At 43.2% G+C, this 16,677-nt stretch overlaps 1 protein-coding gene across 4 annotated transcripts in view; it reads right to left on the bottom strand.

Moving 5' to 3' along the window:
• ndrg4 (NDRG family member 4) overlaps nt 1-16,677 on the bottom strand; it is a 102,215-nt gene that overhangs the window by 12,363 nt on the left and 73,175 nt on the right. For 3 of the 4 annotated variants that reach the window (XM_079286768.1, XM_079286766.1, XM_079286769.1), the window contains 6 exons: nt 16,557-16,613; nt 10,700-10,751; nt 8,986-9,033; nt 7,204-7,239; nt 7,018-7,069; nt 6,802-6,840 (listed from right to left, as the gene is read on the bottom strand). In XM_079286768.1, coding sequence (XP_079142894.1) covers nt 6,802-6,840; nt 7,018-7,069; nt 7,204-7,239; nt 8,986-9,033; nt 10,700-10,751; nt 16,557-16,613 — 284 coding nt within the window. The remainder of the gene's footprint in view (nt 1-6,801; nt 6,841-7,017; nt 7,070-7,203; nt 7,240-8,985; nt 9,034-10,699; nt 10,752-16,556; nt 16,614-16,677) is intronic. The other variant, XM_079286767.1, reaches the window with a different exon arrangement.

Raw genomic sequence — 16,677 nt, 5'->3', positions numbered from 1 at the left:
TTGCCAAAGTCCGGATCCTTATCGACCCAGTGGACAGACAGATCTACGCATGGCTGCGGCAAAATAATGCTGTGAACGAGGGTTGCTTTGAACCCCCCCCCTGCTCCCCCTCCTTAATCGTCACCTACTACCAGTGGGTGTGGCGGGGGCTGGACTTAGCCATTGGCAGATACCCATCGGTGCTATATCACCAGCTCCTGAAGGGCAGGATTAGTCAGTGCGATCCTGACTCTCCCCCGCGCCTCAGCTCCGGATGCCTAGCTCCTCTTCCAGAGGTGCTACCGACCAGAGCACTGCAGAATCCGAAACCATGGATCTCCCACTACTTCATGGGAGAGTTCATGAATTTAGGCGATCCTCAACCTTTACCCCCGTCTCCTTAAGACGCCCCGGCAAGCGACTGGACCAATCAAGTGAACGACCTCGGAATGGAAAACGACTATGGCTTTGCTTAATGGCTAAAGTAGTAGCAGTACTTGCAGGACTGTGCTCTGTCCTGGCTATACTGTACTACTATGGTAGTATCCCATGGGCCCTCACTCATGTGAGGGTGTCCTACACTACCACAAAGACGTTCGACCAGACATGCTGGACGGTCGACTCTGGAACGATCGTTCTCTCTCAACTCGCTGGACAGAAGCGCGCCTCGCCCTGGTTGGACCTTGAGGTTGGATCTAATGCAACCCGTCAAGTCCAAGAAGGGGGTGGGACGCCACCGAACCTGACAGCTACTATCATCGCGTGGATGACTATCTGGGAACAGAAAATCAACGATTCGAAAATCAACGACACGGGTGAAGAAACAGACTGGGCAGGCGAATTCCAGAAGGGAATAGAGAATTCGACATGGAGGATAGATGAAGTATCTACGCTGGGAGCGGAGATGAAGATTACGGTAATGATGAAGAAAGCACAAGAAGAAAAACGGGCACAGTGTAATTGGATCTACCCCGAAAACGGTGTCCCAGGCTGGTACTGTTCATGGGCATGTGTCTCATGGTCAGAGCAAGGGAACGAGGGATACTGGAAACCCGAGGTAACCTATGCAGCGAGCCACCGCAATGATACGTGTTTGATGATTTTACCGGCAGAAGGAATGTTCTGGGGACACTACAATCTCACCTGTGAAGCCACACAACCGCGACGTAAACCACGACGGTTTAAAGCTAAAGTGAGGCCACTAGGTGCCACAGGAAACACCACACTAGGTAACTCCACCGACTGCCAGCGGAACAACCTCACCAGCCGAGCCGTGAATGGCACGCAGCAGAAGGAAGAAGTAGAACCAACGGCTTCAGAGACGGCTCCAGAGGAAAAAGAAGAGCAGCCGCAGCTGCCACTATTCAAGTCAAGTGACAGTCTTCGGAGAAATCGGAGCAGAAAATGGACGCAGCATTGTAAAAAGAACAAGCTCCCTCTCCTAGATAAGTGCTTCTGGAATGTGTTCTTTTATTGCGAAGGTCAGAATTACTTCGTAATAACTCCGGTAAACAAACCACAGTATCAGGCTCATAAGTTCATCTATCTACCCGAACCTAATGCCCGGCACGAGGCCTGGCTCAACAACACCCTGCCGTGGATATGGATAACCGAGCTAACGCATTTCAAAGGAGCCTTCACGGAGGGATACTCCAGAGCCAGCTACGGCCTTTTGGGACCAAGGACGACTGACATGTATGTACAAAAGCTGCCGAAACCCGAGGAGTTAATGACAGCCCCAAGAGGGGATTTCCAAAAGATTGACACTTGTGTGACCAACAAAATGTTCATCGCTCTGAACGGAACAGAGTATCTAGCCGACGGCGCCTCCCCGAGATGCACACTCTGGCAAGAGTGGTACCGGGCTTGGGGAACGTGGCTATATGACTGCACAGGCCTGAAGACGAACCAAACGATCAAGGGAACCCTGCAGGCATGGAAAGAGGCCCACACTCGGGACGACAGTTCAACCTGGTGGGGCCTACAGAAGGATGAAGTGTTAGAATGGGTGGTGCCATGTCTAACTCAAACCAACAACTACTGGGTGAAGTATCAGTACCTGGCCACAGTATACTCGAAAGAAAGAGACATCTGGCCTGGGGTTTGGAGCCGACCAGAACCATATGTGGGCCCGCGGCCCTGGAAGATGGAATGCAATCGAGGAAACACGACCTGCAACATCAGCCTGGCCGGGGGACATTGTGAGTCTGTGCCAGGATGGGAAGACCATTGCCAGACCCACTATGGAGCAGAATATGAAACCCACGTGCAAGAAGTAACCTGGGTGAAGGCTAAAGACGGGAAATGGAGACGGTCAGGGCCCCTGACCAGCAGCTGTACCAACTTAATCCTGGGCCATCGCATGAAAGACAGAGTGAACGTGAACGGCCAAATCATTCCCCCAGTAACCGACCCTACCGTCTTTCTAGCTGAGGGCCACGCCTTCAGGAAAAGCCTCTGCGAGGGTAAAGAAGACAAAGGATTTGAATGGGTAGGAGCTAACCGCCTCTACGGGAACGGAACATGCTACGAGCCAGAAGAACACTGGCTGAGTTGCGGGAGCGGCCGACGAGAACACGAGTGCAGTTGGATCGAACTAACGGGTGCCTCCATAGTCGGGACCGCAACCATCGTAGTGGAAGAAGTGGCAGGGAAGATTGGAGAAGGATTCTCGGTCATAAAGGGATGGATGGGGAGTTTGTTCTCCTGGCTTTGGCCTTATTTGCTGATGATAATTGGAATTGTCATCTTGGGCCTAATAATCTGTGCCGCCATTAAGGGCGGGGTAGCAGCCACTGTTGCCTCGTGCTTTAAGGGGAAGTTGAAGGAAAAAGGAGAAGTGAAGAAGGGACTCCTCCCACGAAGGAAGGAGGAGTCCACCCACCTATAAAGGGTGAACAACTGGAGCGCCATAGCCATTGCAGACCCGGAACCTCAACCAAGAGCCTCATACTGAAATAAGAACGAATAAACCTAAGAAAGCCAAGATGACTAACATGACCAACACCACAACCCTTGCACCTCCCGGCATGAACACCACTTCTCACCCAGGCATGACCACCTTCGGAGTGAGTATGACCAACACCACAACTATTGTGACTCCAGGCATGACCACCTTCGGAATGAGTATAACTGAAGCATTACAGAACTCCTCCGACACAGCACGCAGATGCAGGCCATTTATTCGCTTAACCGACCTGGACTTTTGGGTCCTTGAGATCATATGGTTCTTCTACTGTTGCATGGGCGAATGGTCCAGGAATCAGCCGCTAAGAATACTAGCCCTGGCTGTAGGGTGTCTGAAAACAGCGATTGAAAACATCTATCGAGGATCGCTGTGGCTTACCCTGACATGGTTCGCTACATACCTCCTGGGGAGAATCCACATCGACTCTACTCGCTGCGGTCTAGTAAAAGGTGGAATGGTGATCATCTGGCTGGTAATCGACGTCGCTGCAGTTTTCTACAACCCCCTGAAGATGGTCTCGGCAATCGTCGAGGCCTTTCTGGCGGTTACAGCCCTGACGTATCTCGTGGTCATGACCATGGCTATGAAAGAAAGAGGAAGAGGGCGTTGGCTCCACAAGATCGGCGCCATTGCTCTTTGGGGCATAGGTTGGGGCATAACTGTCGCCATCTACTGGTTGGGTTCTGAATCATCAATCGGGATAGCAGCCTGGCTCATGCTGTATGAGCCTTTGTTTCCAAGAAGGGTTAGGCCTACAAGCCCAGGCCTGACACCTCCTCCAATGGTGTTGGCATCTCCATGGCTGCATTCTCTGGCTCTGCGGCGCTCTGCAAAGCGCTCCAATACTGAGAGGGGGCCTTAAAAAAGAATGAAAATAAGACCACCCCCTGCTTGCTAAAGCTTGGCTTGTAAAAATGCGCTGAAAAATGTAATAATTAATGAAGTCTTTGTGTTCAACAACATTTAGGAGGAGGTCTGCTGTGTCCGCTGTGGGATTCCTCCGGAGCTAATGTTGCACCTGTGGGAGGTAAACCAAGCCCTATGGTGCACCCAATGCTACCTGGGGCAATTCCCGGTAGGAGCAGCCAGCGGCCTCTTCTGCAAAGGAAGTACCCCTTATATGCCTGCGATGAATGTAGTCGACTGTATGGAATTAGAGGCTAAAGCAAAACCAGTGTGGACTTCCGCTGGAAGAACTCCACCGGAGGTCCTGCTCTATGCTGATGGTGTATACTGCCCAGTATACACAAAAATATGGGCGTATCCTGATGGCATCCGGGTGTCCAGCACCCACCTCACCGACGGCCGCTTCGTCGTCATTGGACCACGCCTGCCCGCCCTGCAGTATCCAGTACCAACTCCAGAAGAAGACGACGACACAGCAAGCATCACGGGTGTGGAACACCGAGACGTGGGTAGCCAGACGATGCTCGCAGGAGTAGTACCAAATCTAATGGGGATGTGGGGATACGACGAGGACTGCGGCGAGCTGGTGGAGGTAATCCCTGAAGGATTGATAGTTCCAAGCGAGGAGGAGGACAAAGCAGCAACCAGCCCCGTCCCTACTCCGACCTCCCTCTCCCCAGACAGCATTCTGAACCAGAATGTGTTGGCCCTGGTCCTGAGCCTGGACGAGCAGATGAAGGATGCCGTAGATGACGAGGAAGATGACAACGCCCTCCTGGATCTCCAGCCACCAGGCCTGGAAGGCCTGATGGTGCTCGACAGCTGGCAACACGAGTCCGAGCCGGAGGATGACGTTCTCATCATCACCGCCGAGGACGACGACGAGTTCCTAGAGGATTACCTGGGGCACGGTGCGGCAGCTTGAGACCTCAAGAAGGGGGTGTCAAGAAGAGTTGACCTCTCATAGCTGCCTCGGTAACATGTCGACACATTCAAGGGAGGAGAAGTCAGGCTATAAGAGCGCAAAGCATATATTCAACGTTGAAATGTAATCAAACAGAGAAAATGTATGAATAAATATAACGAAATGTTCTAATCAATTGTGTAACAAATGTTTAACTGCATAGAAATGATTTAAACAAATGTAATGAATGTTTCTGTGTGTTCTGTGGAGCTGAGATAGATGTATTGGGCAAGTGTTGGGCAAGAATGACATTGCTGTAATCAAGACCAGATGTTGGGTGTAGTCAAGAGAAAGATCTAGAAACTGATGCAATAGTTGAGTCATACCGGCAATGTTCGGCTTAACGCCCTTTCCAGAGGGAGGGGGGATGAGTAATGGACCAAACAGGTGGGGGCTGATCACAGCCCATATGAGGAATATAAGGACATGCTTGCAAAGAGCAAAGCTGGGATTTCATCGCGGATGCCGTACCAAGCGCATCGGAAGAAGATACTAAAGCCTGCAGCTGATGTATTGAGGACTTCGTCTCTGTTCACGGAAAAGAGACCTCTGTTCGTGGACATTGAGATTAAAAGACGAAGGTTCTAACTCTCCCCACCGCTCGCCTCTTAACATCTGGACAACTGAGAAAGCCGCAGCTGCCTGAGAAAGACTTTGTACTGAGTTTGGAAGTCTGCTGAACGGGCTCCGTTGCGGAGCGGGAGGATCGAGGGTCTGGCCAGACCTTCGCTCCTAAAAACTCCAAAAGAACCTTTTTCATCGCACCATTGGACATCCAGCTCCAACCGAGCCGTCTCGGCGACTAAAACTAATGAGTATAATCGAAGAAGATAATTAAATTGACTAATCATGTGTAGTGACATTTTATGTGAGCTGTAGCTGTAACCCTTGCAAAACTAACTAATATAACCTGCAATAAATATCTAATCTGCATTTAAAGTGAAATTCTCAAGTGCATTAATTTGCTGAAGTAGTAAAGAGTTCCTCGTGACAGTAAAAAGTTAAAGCTATTGTATGTCTAACAACTGAGTTCTGAAAGGTTATCCTAGAGATCGAATCCACTTAACAACCCCTTACGGTTTTAGCAAGAATTAATCCTAGCCGTTAAAACCTAACCTGGCATTTACCAAGAGCACGGATCCATAAGAGGGAAGCTGCCATAACCGACGCGACTGGTGTGAGCGCCCGGGGCCAGGACTGGTCTCTCGGCCGAGCGCGCTCTGACCGGAGGAAGCAGGGTAGACGTTGGGAGTAACGGCAGTTAGCGGAGCCAGGCGAGTTCCCTCGCCAGAACACCAGCTCGAGAATCTTTTAATAGAGAGCTGAGTCAGTAATTAGCCCCGTATCGGGCCAGAAGTACCCAGGATCTAACACCATCTACAAAACCGGTGGGGAAAGGTTCTCAATTCTTTTTTGATTTTTGACAACAGGTGAAAATAGTTGTTGGAATACTCATTCCGGCTACGAGAGGCTGAAGTGCACCACTGCCCCATGTTCTAAATAGGACTAAAAGCATTCATGTTTTCTTCCAAGTGAGTTTTAATTTCTGCATGCATTCTAAACAAAAGGTACATATGTATATATATTATCTGTTAGCAAGTTGTGTGAATTACAACTCACCTGACAGAAAACATGAATGCTTTTAGTCCTACTAAGGACATCTTGTGGCCAAAATTAGTATAATAATTGCTGACCTTTCACCTGGCAAAACCTTTTCACACGTTCTTAAAGTTCTAAACTTAAGAAAGAAAACAATTTAGATCAAACATAGAAAATGGATCTCCATAATTTAGTTTTTTCACTTTCCTCTCAGGGCTTCCGTATTAATGTTACCTCTGATAAAAAATAAATAAATAAAAGTACATGTAAACATTTCATAACAGCCCAAAATATTGTATTAATAACCAATTGAAATCAAAATAAAATTTCATAATGCTAATCCAACAGGGCAGCAGTAGGAGGTCAGAGGTGAAGGGGGAAGTACCTGGCCCTTCACTCAACCTCCGATCCTTCACATAAGCGACTGAGAGAACGGGGCAAGGGAGACAGAGGGCAAGATTAACACAGCTCATGTCCCTCTACATGAAATACATCAGTCACTCACACATTACTACGATAACACTTCTGCTGATATAACTTTTTAGATGAAATTACTGCAAAGGGCAAGACACATAGACACTTATTTTTTCTGCATACTTACTGTAGCCCATTCCCTGCAGGAAATACTTGAAGGCTTCGGTCAGCTTCCCAGGCTGGAAAACAAAACACGTCAGAGTTTTCTTTTCACTGAACAATGTCAAATACGGTCTGTCAGATTTCTTTTTTTATTTAATTTGATTTGTTTGGCAGCCTGTTGATTGTACAAGATCTTTTGTTTGTGTGTTACCTGTGTGAGCTGGGGAAGTCCACCAGAGTCAGCCATCTACCACGAGAGGAGAGAGAAGCAATTAACCAAGCTGCTACACAAATGACTACAAACAACTAGATGCAGCCATTGTGCGCCGTCTTTCTTTCTTTTGCCTCTGTTCTGCTAGCAACAGTATCTCAAGTCGTTTTTTTTCCTGTTATTGCATCAAATTTGGTGTAAATTCTGTTTTGTACAAGTTAGTTGTATAATTGTTATATTTGAAGATTACAAGATTGGGTGTCCTAGTGTCCCAGGTGTTTGAGGGGACAATGTAATTGCAACGTTTCCAGTTTGAGTCCAGCTTGAGATCATTCTTGTTCGTTGACCTTCTCTCTCTACTGTGACGTGAAGGTAAAATGCCCCAAAATAAGACTCACTTTTGAGATTATGCTTGACAGCTGCAACTGCTCATCTTGTGCTGGATGCAACATGTTACTGGTGAATACAGATTTTTTTTTCCTTTGGCCCAATGCATGACTTTTATTCTTACTATAATCCATTGATTATTGTCAGCTGACTGGTGCCGAATTCCCTTGTTGCCATTTATTGTCTATATATAAATTGTGTTTTGTATCCTAATTTCTCCTATATTTTATAAAGTGAGATTTTCATTTCTTTTTTTATTATAAAGCATGTCTCAGTGCTTCACTGTTTCTGAATATGGGCTGTGATATTGACAAGAGGCACCTGCAAAGAACACAGAGGATACCGTCCACCGGACTTCAAAGCAGCTTCTTTCCTCAGCCTGTGAGACGTAATTCATCCTCCACCCTCCACATTTAACACAATATTTATTTTTCTGTAGTGGGACTACAAACTGCACTTTGTTGTGCAACCCTGTTGTACAATGACAATAAATGAACCTTGTAACCTTGTGCATTTCTCCATGGATTGAGTGTTTTAATAACTTTCCAGTATTTATATGCTCTCTTAATTTAGTTTCAAGGGAGACAGCGCTCCTCCCGGATTACAATCACAGTTTGAAACACGTGGTTAATGTTGTAAATTGAAACAAAACTAAACAAATAAATGCTACAAAACGACTTGCTTATGTTTCAGCAACAAACGTACTTGGTTCATATGAGAGGTGATCAGCAGTCTGCTAGTGAAGGCCCTGTGTTTGTTTACCTATCCTCCACCCTCGACCCTCTCTCGATGTTTCTGCGGACTCATTTGAAATTTAGTTGTGATGCCTCAAAAAAACATACGTAATCTACGACTAAATATGTGTCCCTCGCTAACTAATTCACAATGCAGTTTCGTTGTATGGGAACATCATTGTAAAGAGACAGGGCTGACTGTTGACTGTATATGTTTATGGTGTCTTGACCTCTTCTGACACATCTGTCTTGCTTCTGTTATCTGGTTTCATGCTGTTGTATATGCCATGTGCAAATCAAATTAAAATGAAATGTTTGTCTCGTTAGATTGTTGTTGTTGCAGAAATACAAGTGCAGCTGCTGCTTCCATTCGATCAATATTGATCTAGTGTCATTAGACAGGAAGCTAGTGGTCATCACAGGAAGTGCATCCACTGTCCTGCTGATGTGTCTTTAGACTTTTTTTCATTATATAAAATCTTTCTGTCTAAATAGATGAATTTGTGAGTGTTTAAGGAATCACATAGATATGCAGTGTATGTAGTTAATTTCATTATTTTGTGGTTGTAAAAAAAGGTTGATGAAGTCGTGCTTCCACAACAACTCAGACTTTTTGTCTAATGCTGGAGTAGCTGTGGGTGAGATGAGGACAAACAGATACCTTTAGGAAGGTGGTGTTGGTCGGGTCCAGCTTGGAGTTGCACTCAACCTTGAGGACAGAAAAACAGCAGGTTGAACTGAAATAGGTCAAAAAGCTGCAGCAAGAAAAAACACCTGGAACTGTGTGTAGCAGGTTCTCTGCTACCCGGTGGGTCTGGGGAGCACAATGATGCCAGCACACGGTGGAATGACGGTTTCAATCGTTCTTTATTGTTGTAAATAGGTGCTCTCCTGCCTCGCCTCCGCGCACACGCCGCAGGACCTTTCCGTCCTGTCCGTTCCTCGCCTCAGTCTCTACTGTGGGATTAAATACAGCCGTGAGTGACAATCAGGATCCCTTCCAGCTGCGCCTAATTAAGTCCCTTACCGGCACCGTTCCCCGAACCACTCCCACACTCCGCCCCCTCCACAGCTGAGCCACCCACGCCCACCACCACACTGTGTTTGTGCTGTATGTATAGTTTATATATGGGGACTAGATCAGACCGTGTGTATGTGAGGGACCCAGATACTGCAGTGTGCTGCAGAGATGAGTCACTCCAGCAGGCTGGGAGCACAGTCGCAGTGTGCACACGCACACGCACACACACACGACACGCACACACACTCAGATCACACCCACATGGAACATGTTTTTGCTCTGTGCTGCTCCCTGCTGCGTTTAATCTGTAATCCTTCACACAGATTCCCAAATTACATATTTTACTGGACAAACATGTAAAATATGGGAACCCAAATGTTTTCTGTAACGAGGCTTCGTGATGAAGAACTGTGTAAATAATCGACTAAACTGTTGCAAATGTGAGACTAAGACAAATGCATCTCTCTGCTTCTCTCTTTGAGCAGAGTACGTGGTTGAAGGAATGTGTCCTGCAACACAGCAGCAACAACTGGTGGTATTAGTTCATATAAAATGTTAACATGACACACGAGTGATTTGATTTACATTTGCAGCGGACTAACTGGTGCAGAAGCATAAATATCTGGGCCACTTCAAACTAGCGAAGCAGACGGAGCGAGGCCATCTGGGCCCCTGAGAACAGTGTTTTCATCCCTTTTGGGAACATTAAATTGACTTACATTAATTTCCTGGAGACTAATCCTAACTCGAACTATAAGCTATGAGCTTAAACTAAGTCTCTACCTTAAAATCTACTGATTTCTGTTATGAGGACGTGCATTTTGTCCCCAAAAGAAAAGCCGAGTCTCCACAATGTGACTATAAAAAAATCAATGTCCTCACAACAGTAAAACAAACAGAAACAGTTGTGCTTTCATTACATTGACTTACATTCTTTTTCTGGAGACTTACCGGTACTATTAACCTAACCTTATTATTAGTCATATTTGTATTACAATTACTGCTTTTGTTGTCATTCAATTATATTCACTGCTGCTGTTATTCGTGTTAGTAGTTAACATTTATCTTGTATTCATTTTCTGCTGGCTGACTTGTTTCTGTTTTACTGAATGAGGACAAACACACTACCTGGATTTAAATGCAGAGAACAAAACATCTAACAGGGTAAGAACAGGGGAGGAGGGGGATAGCTTGCTGTTTAGAGCTTCAGATGGATTTATAAATCCTTGAAACAGGAAGTCATCTCAGTGGGGAAGTGAAAGGAGTGAGTTAAAGAAGACAGATAGCTGGTAAAACAGAGGTATTGCTATGAGGGTACATTTTCAGAGTGTATGGCTGAAGATGCTGGACTCACCACTCCCTCCTCAGCCGGGGCGTTGTCTCCCACAACCAGCATCGCAGGACACCTTCAGGAACATTCAGAATGTTTAGATGAGTAGCTGGAGTTCACACCATCCTGACTTTATCAGAATCATCGTTATATATTGAGTTTTTTCCCATTGCTAGGATTCTACCAATTGTTATTTGTATTAATCAGTTATTGGTTTAGTTCAAGGAATCCAACAAAACAGGAAAAAAAGTATAATTTCTTTGTCCAAAAACCCGAAATATTTTATTCACAGTGATATTAAGCAGTAAATGTCACACTTAAAGTCACTATGAGGCAGGAAGGGAGGCATGGGAAACCAGAACCAGGACTATGCGGAGCAGACTTGCTTTAGTAAAAATAGAGGTTTTCTAAAGGGACTCTGGTTCTCCGAAACACAACCACTTTTGTCCACAGGGACCGCCAGAATCCAAACTAAATAAAAGTTCCTCATAGGAGCTTTAAAATATATATATTAGTGGTGGGCAAGTTAACGCGTTATAAAAATTGAAATAGCCTATCAGCGTTGAGATGCTCCTCCTGTCGTCACTGACATCCTGACGTTGAATCAGGAAACACATACTGTATCCGTCTGCGTTCACCCAGAGCTCTACGATACCTCTATGAGACCGGACCAAACTATGTGTATAAATTTGTGTGTGTAAACCATATGTTACAAACAATGAATATTAATGAATAGACGCTGCCGTATTTACGCCTATGTGACGTTATGTTGAGTGTTGATGGAGCTGCTACAATGTTAGTATAGCCTAGCACCGATCGATCCAGACTCCATTGAGAAAACAAACATTTTAAAAGTTATTTGCTTGTCGTCTTGTGGAGAGAACTAACAAAACATGAATTCAGACTTTTTACAAATCTGCACCATTACGTAGTTATTTCGGGTCCCTTTTTGTCGGTTTATTGCAGTTAAATCACAGCCAAATCTGTTTATTTTGTGTTCATACAGCTGTAGTAAACGGCCGACGTGTAGTTTGCTAGACACAGTGAACTCAGCTCGATAAAATCCACGGAGCTCCTCCGGACTGTAATGAACCAGACAAGACGGCGTTTAGTTTCCTGATATCTGGGACTTCCACAACACGTACTAAGCAGTCCAATCTGGGGAAGATTTTCGATTAAATTATAGTGGCTTAAATTATTCATAGAATATTATTTCAACGCACATTGCTTTTTTGATGTGTTGATTTCATTAAACATATATAATATACAAGAAATATTTTAACTGCTACTGTGTAAAGGGAATACTGCTGTTAAAAATAACCTTATTTGTTTAAAGTGTTAAAGTGTTATTGCACTTTTGTTCATATAGCAGTACTTTTAAAATAAAAGTGCGCAATGCACTAATTTTGAATTCATTATTGAACTTTGCCATAACAATACGATTAATCATATTGTAAAACTCTTTTTTAGACAGAGCCTTGGGCTGGTTTGTTTGAACCAGCCAGACATGTCATACTTGACAAGTGCAAAGTGCACAACCCAGTTTGATCGGGAATATAGTGTCAGATGTTTAGGATTAGGCACTTGGGGGGGGAGAGGGGTGGGTAAAGGGGATTGTTTTCTTTGTTAATGTTGGTGCTTTAGTTTATCAATTTGTATTTGATCACAGGAGATACACTGGCTTTTGCACAGTGAATTTACAAAGAGGCTATGACACTCTGATGTCCACACTTAGCATCAATGAGTAGGGTAGTGAAATTTGTTAGCTTTAATGTGAATGGGCTAAATCGACCTGTTCAAAGGAAGAGAGTTTTGACACACCTTAAAAAATTGCAAACAGATATCGCTTTTTTACAAGAGACCCATCTTACCACACAGGAGCATTAGAAGCTGAGAAGAGAATGGGTAGGACACGTACTATCATCATCATTTAACTCGAAAGCCAGGGGGGTTGCTATTTTAATAAATAAAAACATTCCAGTGACAATTGGAGAAACTATAATTGATCCATCAGGCCGCTATGTCCTAGTTAATTGCCAAATCTACTCGGAACCCTGGACACTGTTAAACTTATACGCACCTAACTATGATGATGAATCCTTTATTCAAGATATTTTTATGAAGGTATCAGGGGGACAACAAAACATACTTGTAGGAGGCGATTTCAATTTTTGTTCAGATCCTATATTAGATAAATCAGCCACAACAACATCCAAGACAAAAGCAGCTAAAACTACCTTATCATTTATGAAAGATCTAAACCTGACCGATGTGTGGCGACAGATGCACCCTCAAACTAGAGACTATTCCTTTTACTCCTGCCCACACAACTCTCACACCAGGATTGACCTATTCTTATTGTCAACACAGCTAATTCATAGAACACTAGAATCTGAATATTTATCTAGGATGCTGTCTGATCATTCACCTTTGACCCTATCTATTTTTATGCCAGAAAAACCAGCAAATCAATATAGATGACGTCTGAACCCCACTCTCCTTTATAGATCAGACTTTTGCCAGTTTATTAGGGACCAGATAACATTTTTTTGTGAGACAAACTGTGCCTCCTCCCCCAATAGTTTCATATTATGGTACACACTAAAAGCTTATCTAAGAGGACAAATAATATCTTATACAAAGGGTATCAAGAAGAAATATATGACAGAGATAAATGAGCTAGAAGCAGATATTTTGAAATTGGAAAAGGAGTTTCAACAATCTGGGTCTAAAGAACTTTACCAACGGCTGGTTAACAAAAAATTTAAATACAATACATTACATACCTACAAAGTTGAAAAAAACATTTTACGAACCAATCAAAAATATTATGAATTGGGAGAGAAAGCTCACAAAATTCTGTCCTGGCAATTGAGAACAGAGGAAAGCTCAAGGTTAATTAATGCAATTCAAACTAAAACGGGTGCAATCTCACACAACCCAACAGAAATGAACGACTCATTCAAACAGTTTTATACAAATCTATATACATCAGAATCACCAGAGGATCTATCTAAGATTGATGAATTTCTATCCACTATTGAATTGCCGAAACTCGGCCACGAAGACCAAAATAATCTTGATTTGCCCTTCACCCAGAAAGAAATTGAAAAGGCCTTGTGTTCACTACAACCCAATAAATCACCAGGAGAGGACAGCTTCCCTCCTGAATTCTACAGAGAATTTAAGGACTTACTCACTCCCCACATAATGGATGTGATTAATTTAGCATCCAAAACTCAAACTCTTCCTGAATCATTCTCCACTGCCATAATCACTGTGATTCACAAAAAAAATAGAGATCCATTAAAGTGTTCCTCTTTTCGACCCATTTCCTTGTTAAATTCAGATTATAAATTAATTTCCAAAGCCCTGGCTAACAGGCTTGGCCAATATTTGCCAAAATGAATAAACCCAGACCAGAGCGGCTTTATTTTGAAACGCTCATCAGCCAATAACTTGTGCAGACTCTTTAATATTATCCATCGAACAAAATCTAAAACTGAACCTAGTGTAGCTGTAGCATTAGATGCTGAAAAGGCCTTTGATAGGCTAGAGTGGCCGTATTTATTCAAAGTTTTGGACAAGTTTGGATTTGGCCATTTGTTGATGAAAACCCTTTACCATAAACCCAGAGCCAAAATGATCACAAATGGACAGACTTCGACAGCATTTCCCTTGAGTAGATCAAGTCGACAGGGTTGCCCTCTGTCTCCAGGACTCTTTGTCCTGGTTATTGAACCACTTGCTGAAGCAATTAGACGGGATCCAGATATAAAGGGGTTCAGAGTGGACCAAATAAATCATAAAATGAATCTCCTGGCAGATGATGTAATTTTGTATCTAACAGACCCGGTTAACTCTCTCACTAAATTACAGACGCTACTAAACACCTATGGTGCTATTTGAGGATATAAGGTCAATGTGGAAAAAAGTGAAATTATTCCACTCACGAACTTCGATCACACTGAATACCAACAAACAACTCTATTTAAGTGGCTCCCGAATATTAAATATCTAGGAATAATTACAGATAATTATCTTAAAAATTTGTACAAACTTAATTACCTCCCATTGCTGAGCAAAATCGAGGACGACCTGCGCAGATGGATGAATCTACCCATTACTTTAATTGGTCGAATAAACTGTGTGAAAATGAATATTCTCCCAAGGTTGCAGTATCTTTTCCAGTCCTTACCCATTCCATTACCTCAAACCTTTTTTTAAACCCTCAACAAACACATTAGGCAGTTTTTATGGAACTGTAAAATGCCAAGGGTGTCAATGGAAAAATTAACATGGGATTATAGTCTCGGAGGTTTTCGACTACCCAATTTGAAGAAATATTATTTAGCAGCCCAGATGCGAAATATTTTGTCATTTTTTGACGGTGATGCTGCCCCCTCCTGGATACAAATTGCACTTCATCCTCTGAAAGAAGAAACCTCCAGTGATTTTATTTATAAATGGAACTCCAAAACCATATCCAAGAGGACAGACAATCCTATTTTGAAACATTTTATTAAAATATGGTATGAAGTTCACAAAACTCTTGGACTAAATATGAGACTATCACCAAAAACACCTGGTATAAGACAAAATTAACTTGTGCCCATGACTCTAAGTAACAAGATTCTGAAGACTTGGCATGACAGAGGAATCCAGTATCTGGAAGACTGCTTTGATAAAGGACACCTTTTGAAGAACTGAAGAGAAAATATGATTTGCCCAGTCTAACTTTCTTTTGTTACCTCCAGTTAAGATCCTTTTTGAGAACCAACCTGGGCCCTGGAATGACTCTACCTGTATTAACTAATGTGGAAAAATTGCTTCACCAGGGAAATGTGTACAAATTTATTTCTAAAATGTACTCTATGTTGCTGAATGAGGGCCCAAAACCAGGATTACACAGATCCAGGATGAGATGGGAATCAGACTTGAATATAACAATTGATGAAGAACTCTGGTCAGATTTGTGCCAGAACAGTTTGTCAGCAACAGTTAATGCCCGGTACAGACTTGTTCATTATAACTTTCTTCATCAGCTGTACCTCACCCCACAGAAGCTACATAAATCCAAACCTGAATTGTCAGAAATGTGTTTCAGATGCGGTATAGAGGTCGGCTCCTTCCTACACTGTACCTGGCTTTGCACAAAGGTGAGGTCCTTTTGGGATGACTTTTGTAGTATAATAACTAAGATCACAGGGGTTACCTTTCCATTAGATCCTGAGCTATGTTTACTGGGACACTTCACAACTCTCAATAGGTCTTTAACGAAGCCCCAAATTAAACTTGTAGAAATTGCTTTATGTGTGGCCAGGAAATGTATCGCGATGACGTGGAAGTCTGATTCCCCCACTCTCATCAACAAATGGTCTGTGGAAATGAACAGTTGTATTCCTCTTGAAAAAATTACATACAGTCTCAGAAAAAGATATAATTTATTTTTGAAAATCTGGCAGCCTTATTTGGAGTACATGGGTATAACACTAACAGTACCATAGGACTGTAATTATTTAGAGCTCTGATTTACAATATACACTGTCATTGCATTCTCCTTTGTGCTGTGTCACTTTATGCACCAACCTTTTTTTTTTTTTTTTTTTTTGGGTGGGGGAATTATTTATTTATTTACTTAATTTTATTTCATTTATTTGTGTTTAGTTTTTTGTTTTTTTTCTCTTAATTTGTTATGTAGTTGTTTGTAATGTTTAATGTTTTGTGTTCTGTATGCTCTCTTGCATTGTTAAAATAAAATATTCCAAAAAAAACAACAATTCGATTAATCGCGTTGCCCAGCACGAATATATATTCAATTTGAACCGTAATTAGACCCAAATCAACTAGAATATGTATGCGGTTGTTTTATGAGACTCACTTCAAGGTCTTTGCATTGATCACCGTGCCGCTGCGATTCATCTCCAGGTCCCTCCGACTGAAAGAGACAACATGAATGTTAAGAGACAGTGTGTGTGTGTGTGTGTGTGTGTGTGTGTGTG

This window comes from Melanostigma gelatinosum, assembly GCF_949748355.1.
Source record: "Melanostigma gelatinosum genome assembly, chromosome: 1".
NCBI lineage: Eukaryota > Metazoa > Chordata > Actinopteri > Perciformes > Zoarcidae > Melanostigma > Melanostigma gelatinosum.
Note: the sequence above shows the minus strand (reverse complement) of the source record. Positions and strands in the feature narration are given on the sequence as shown.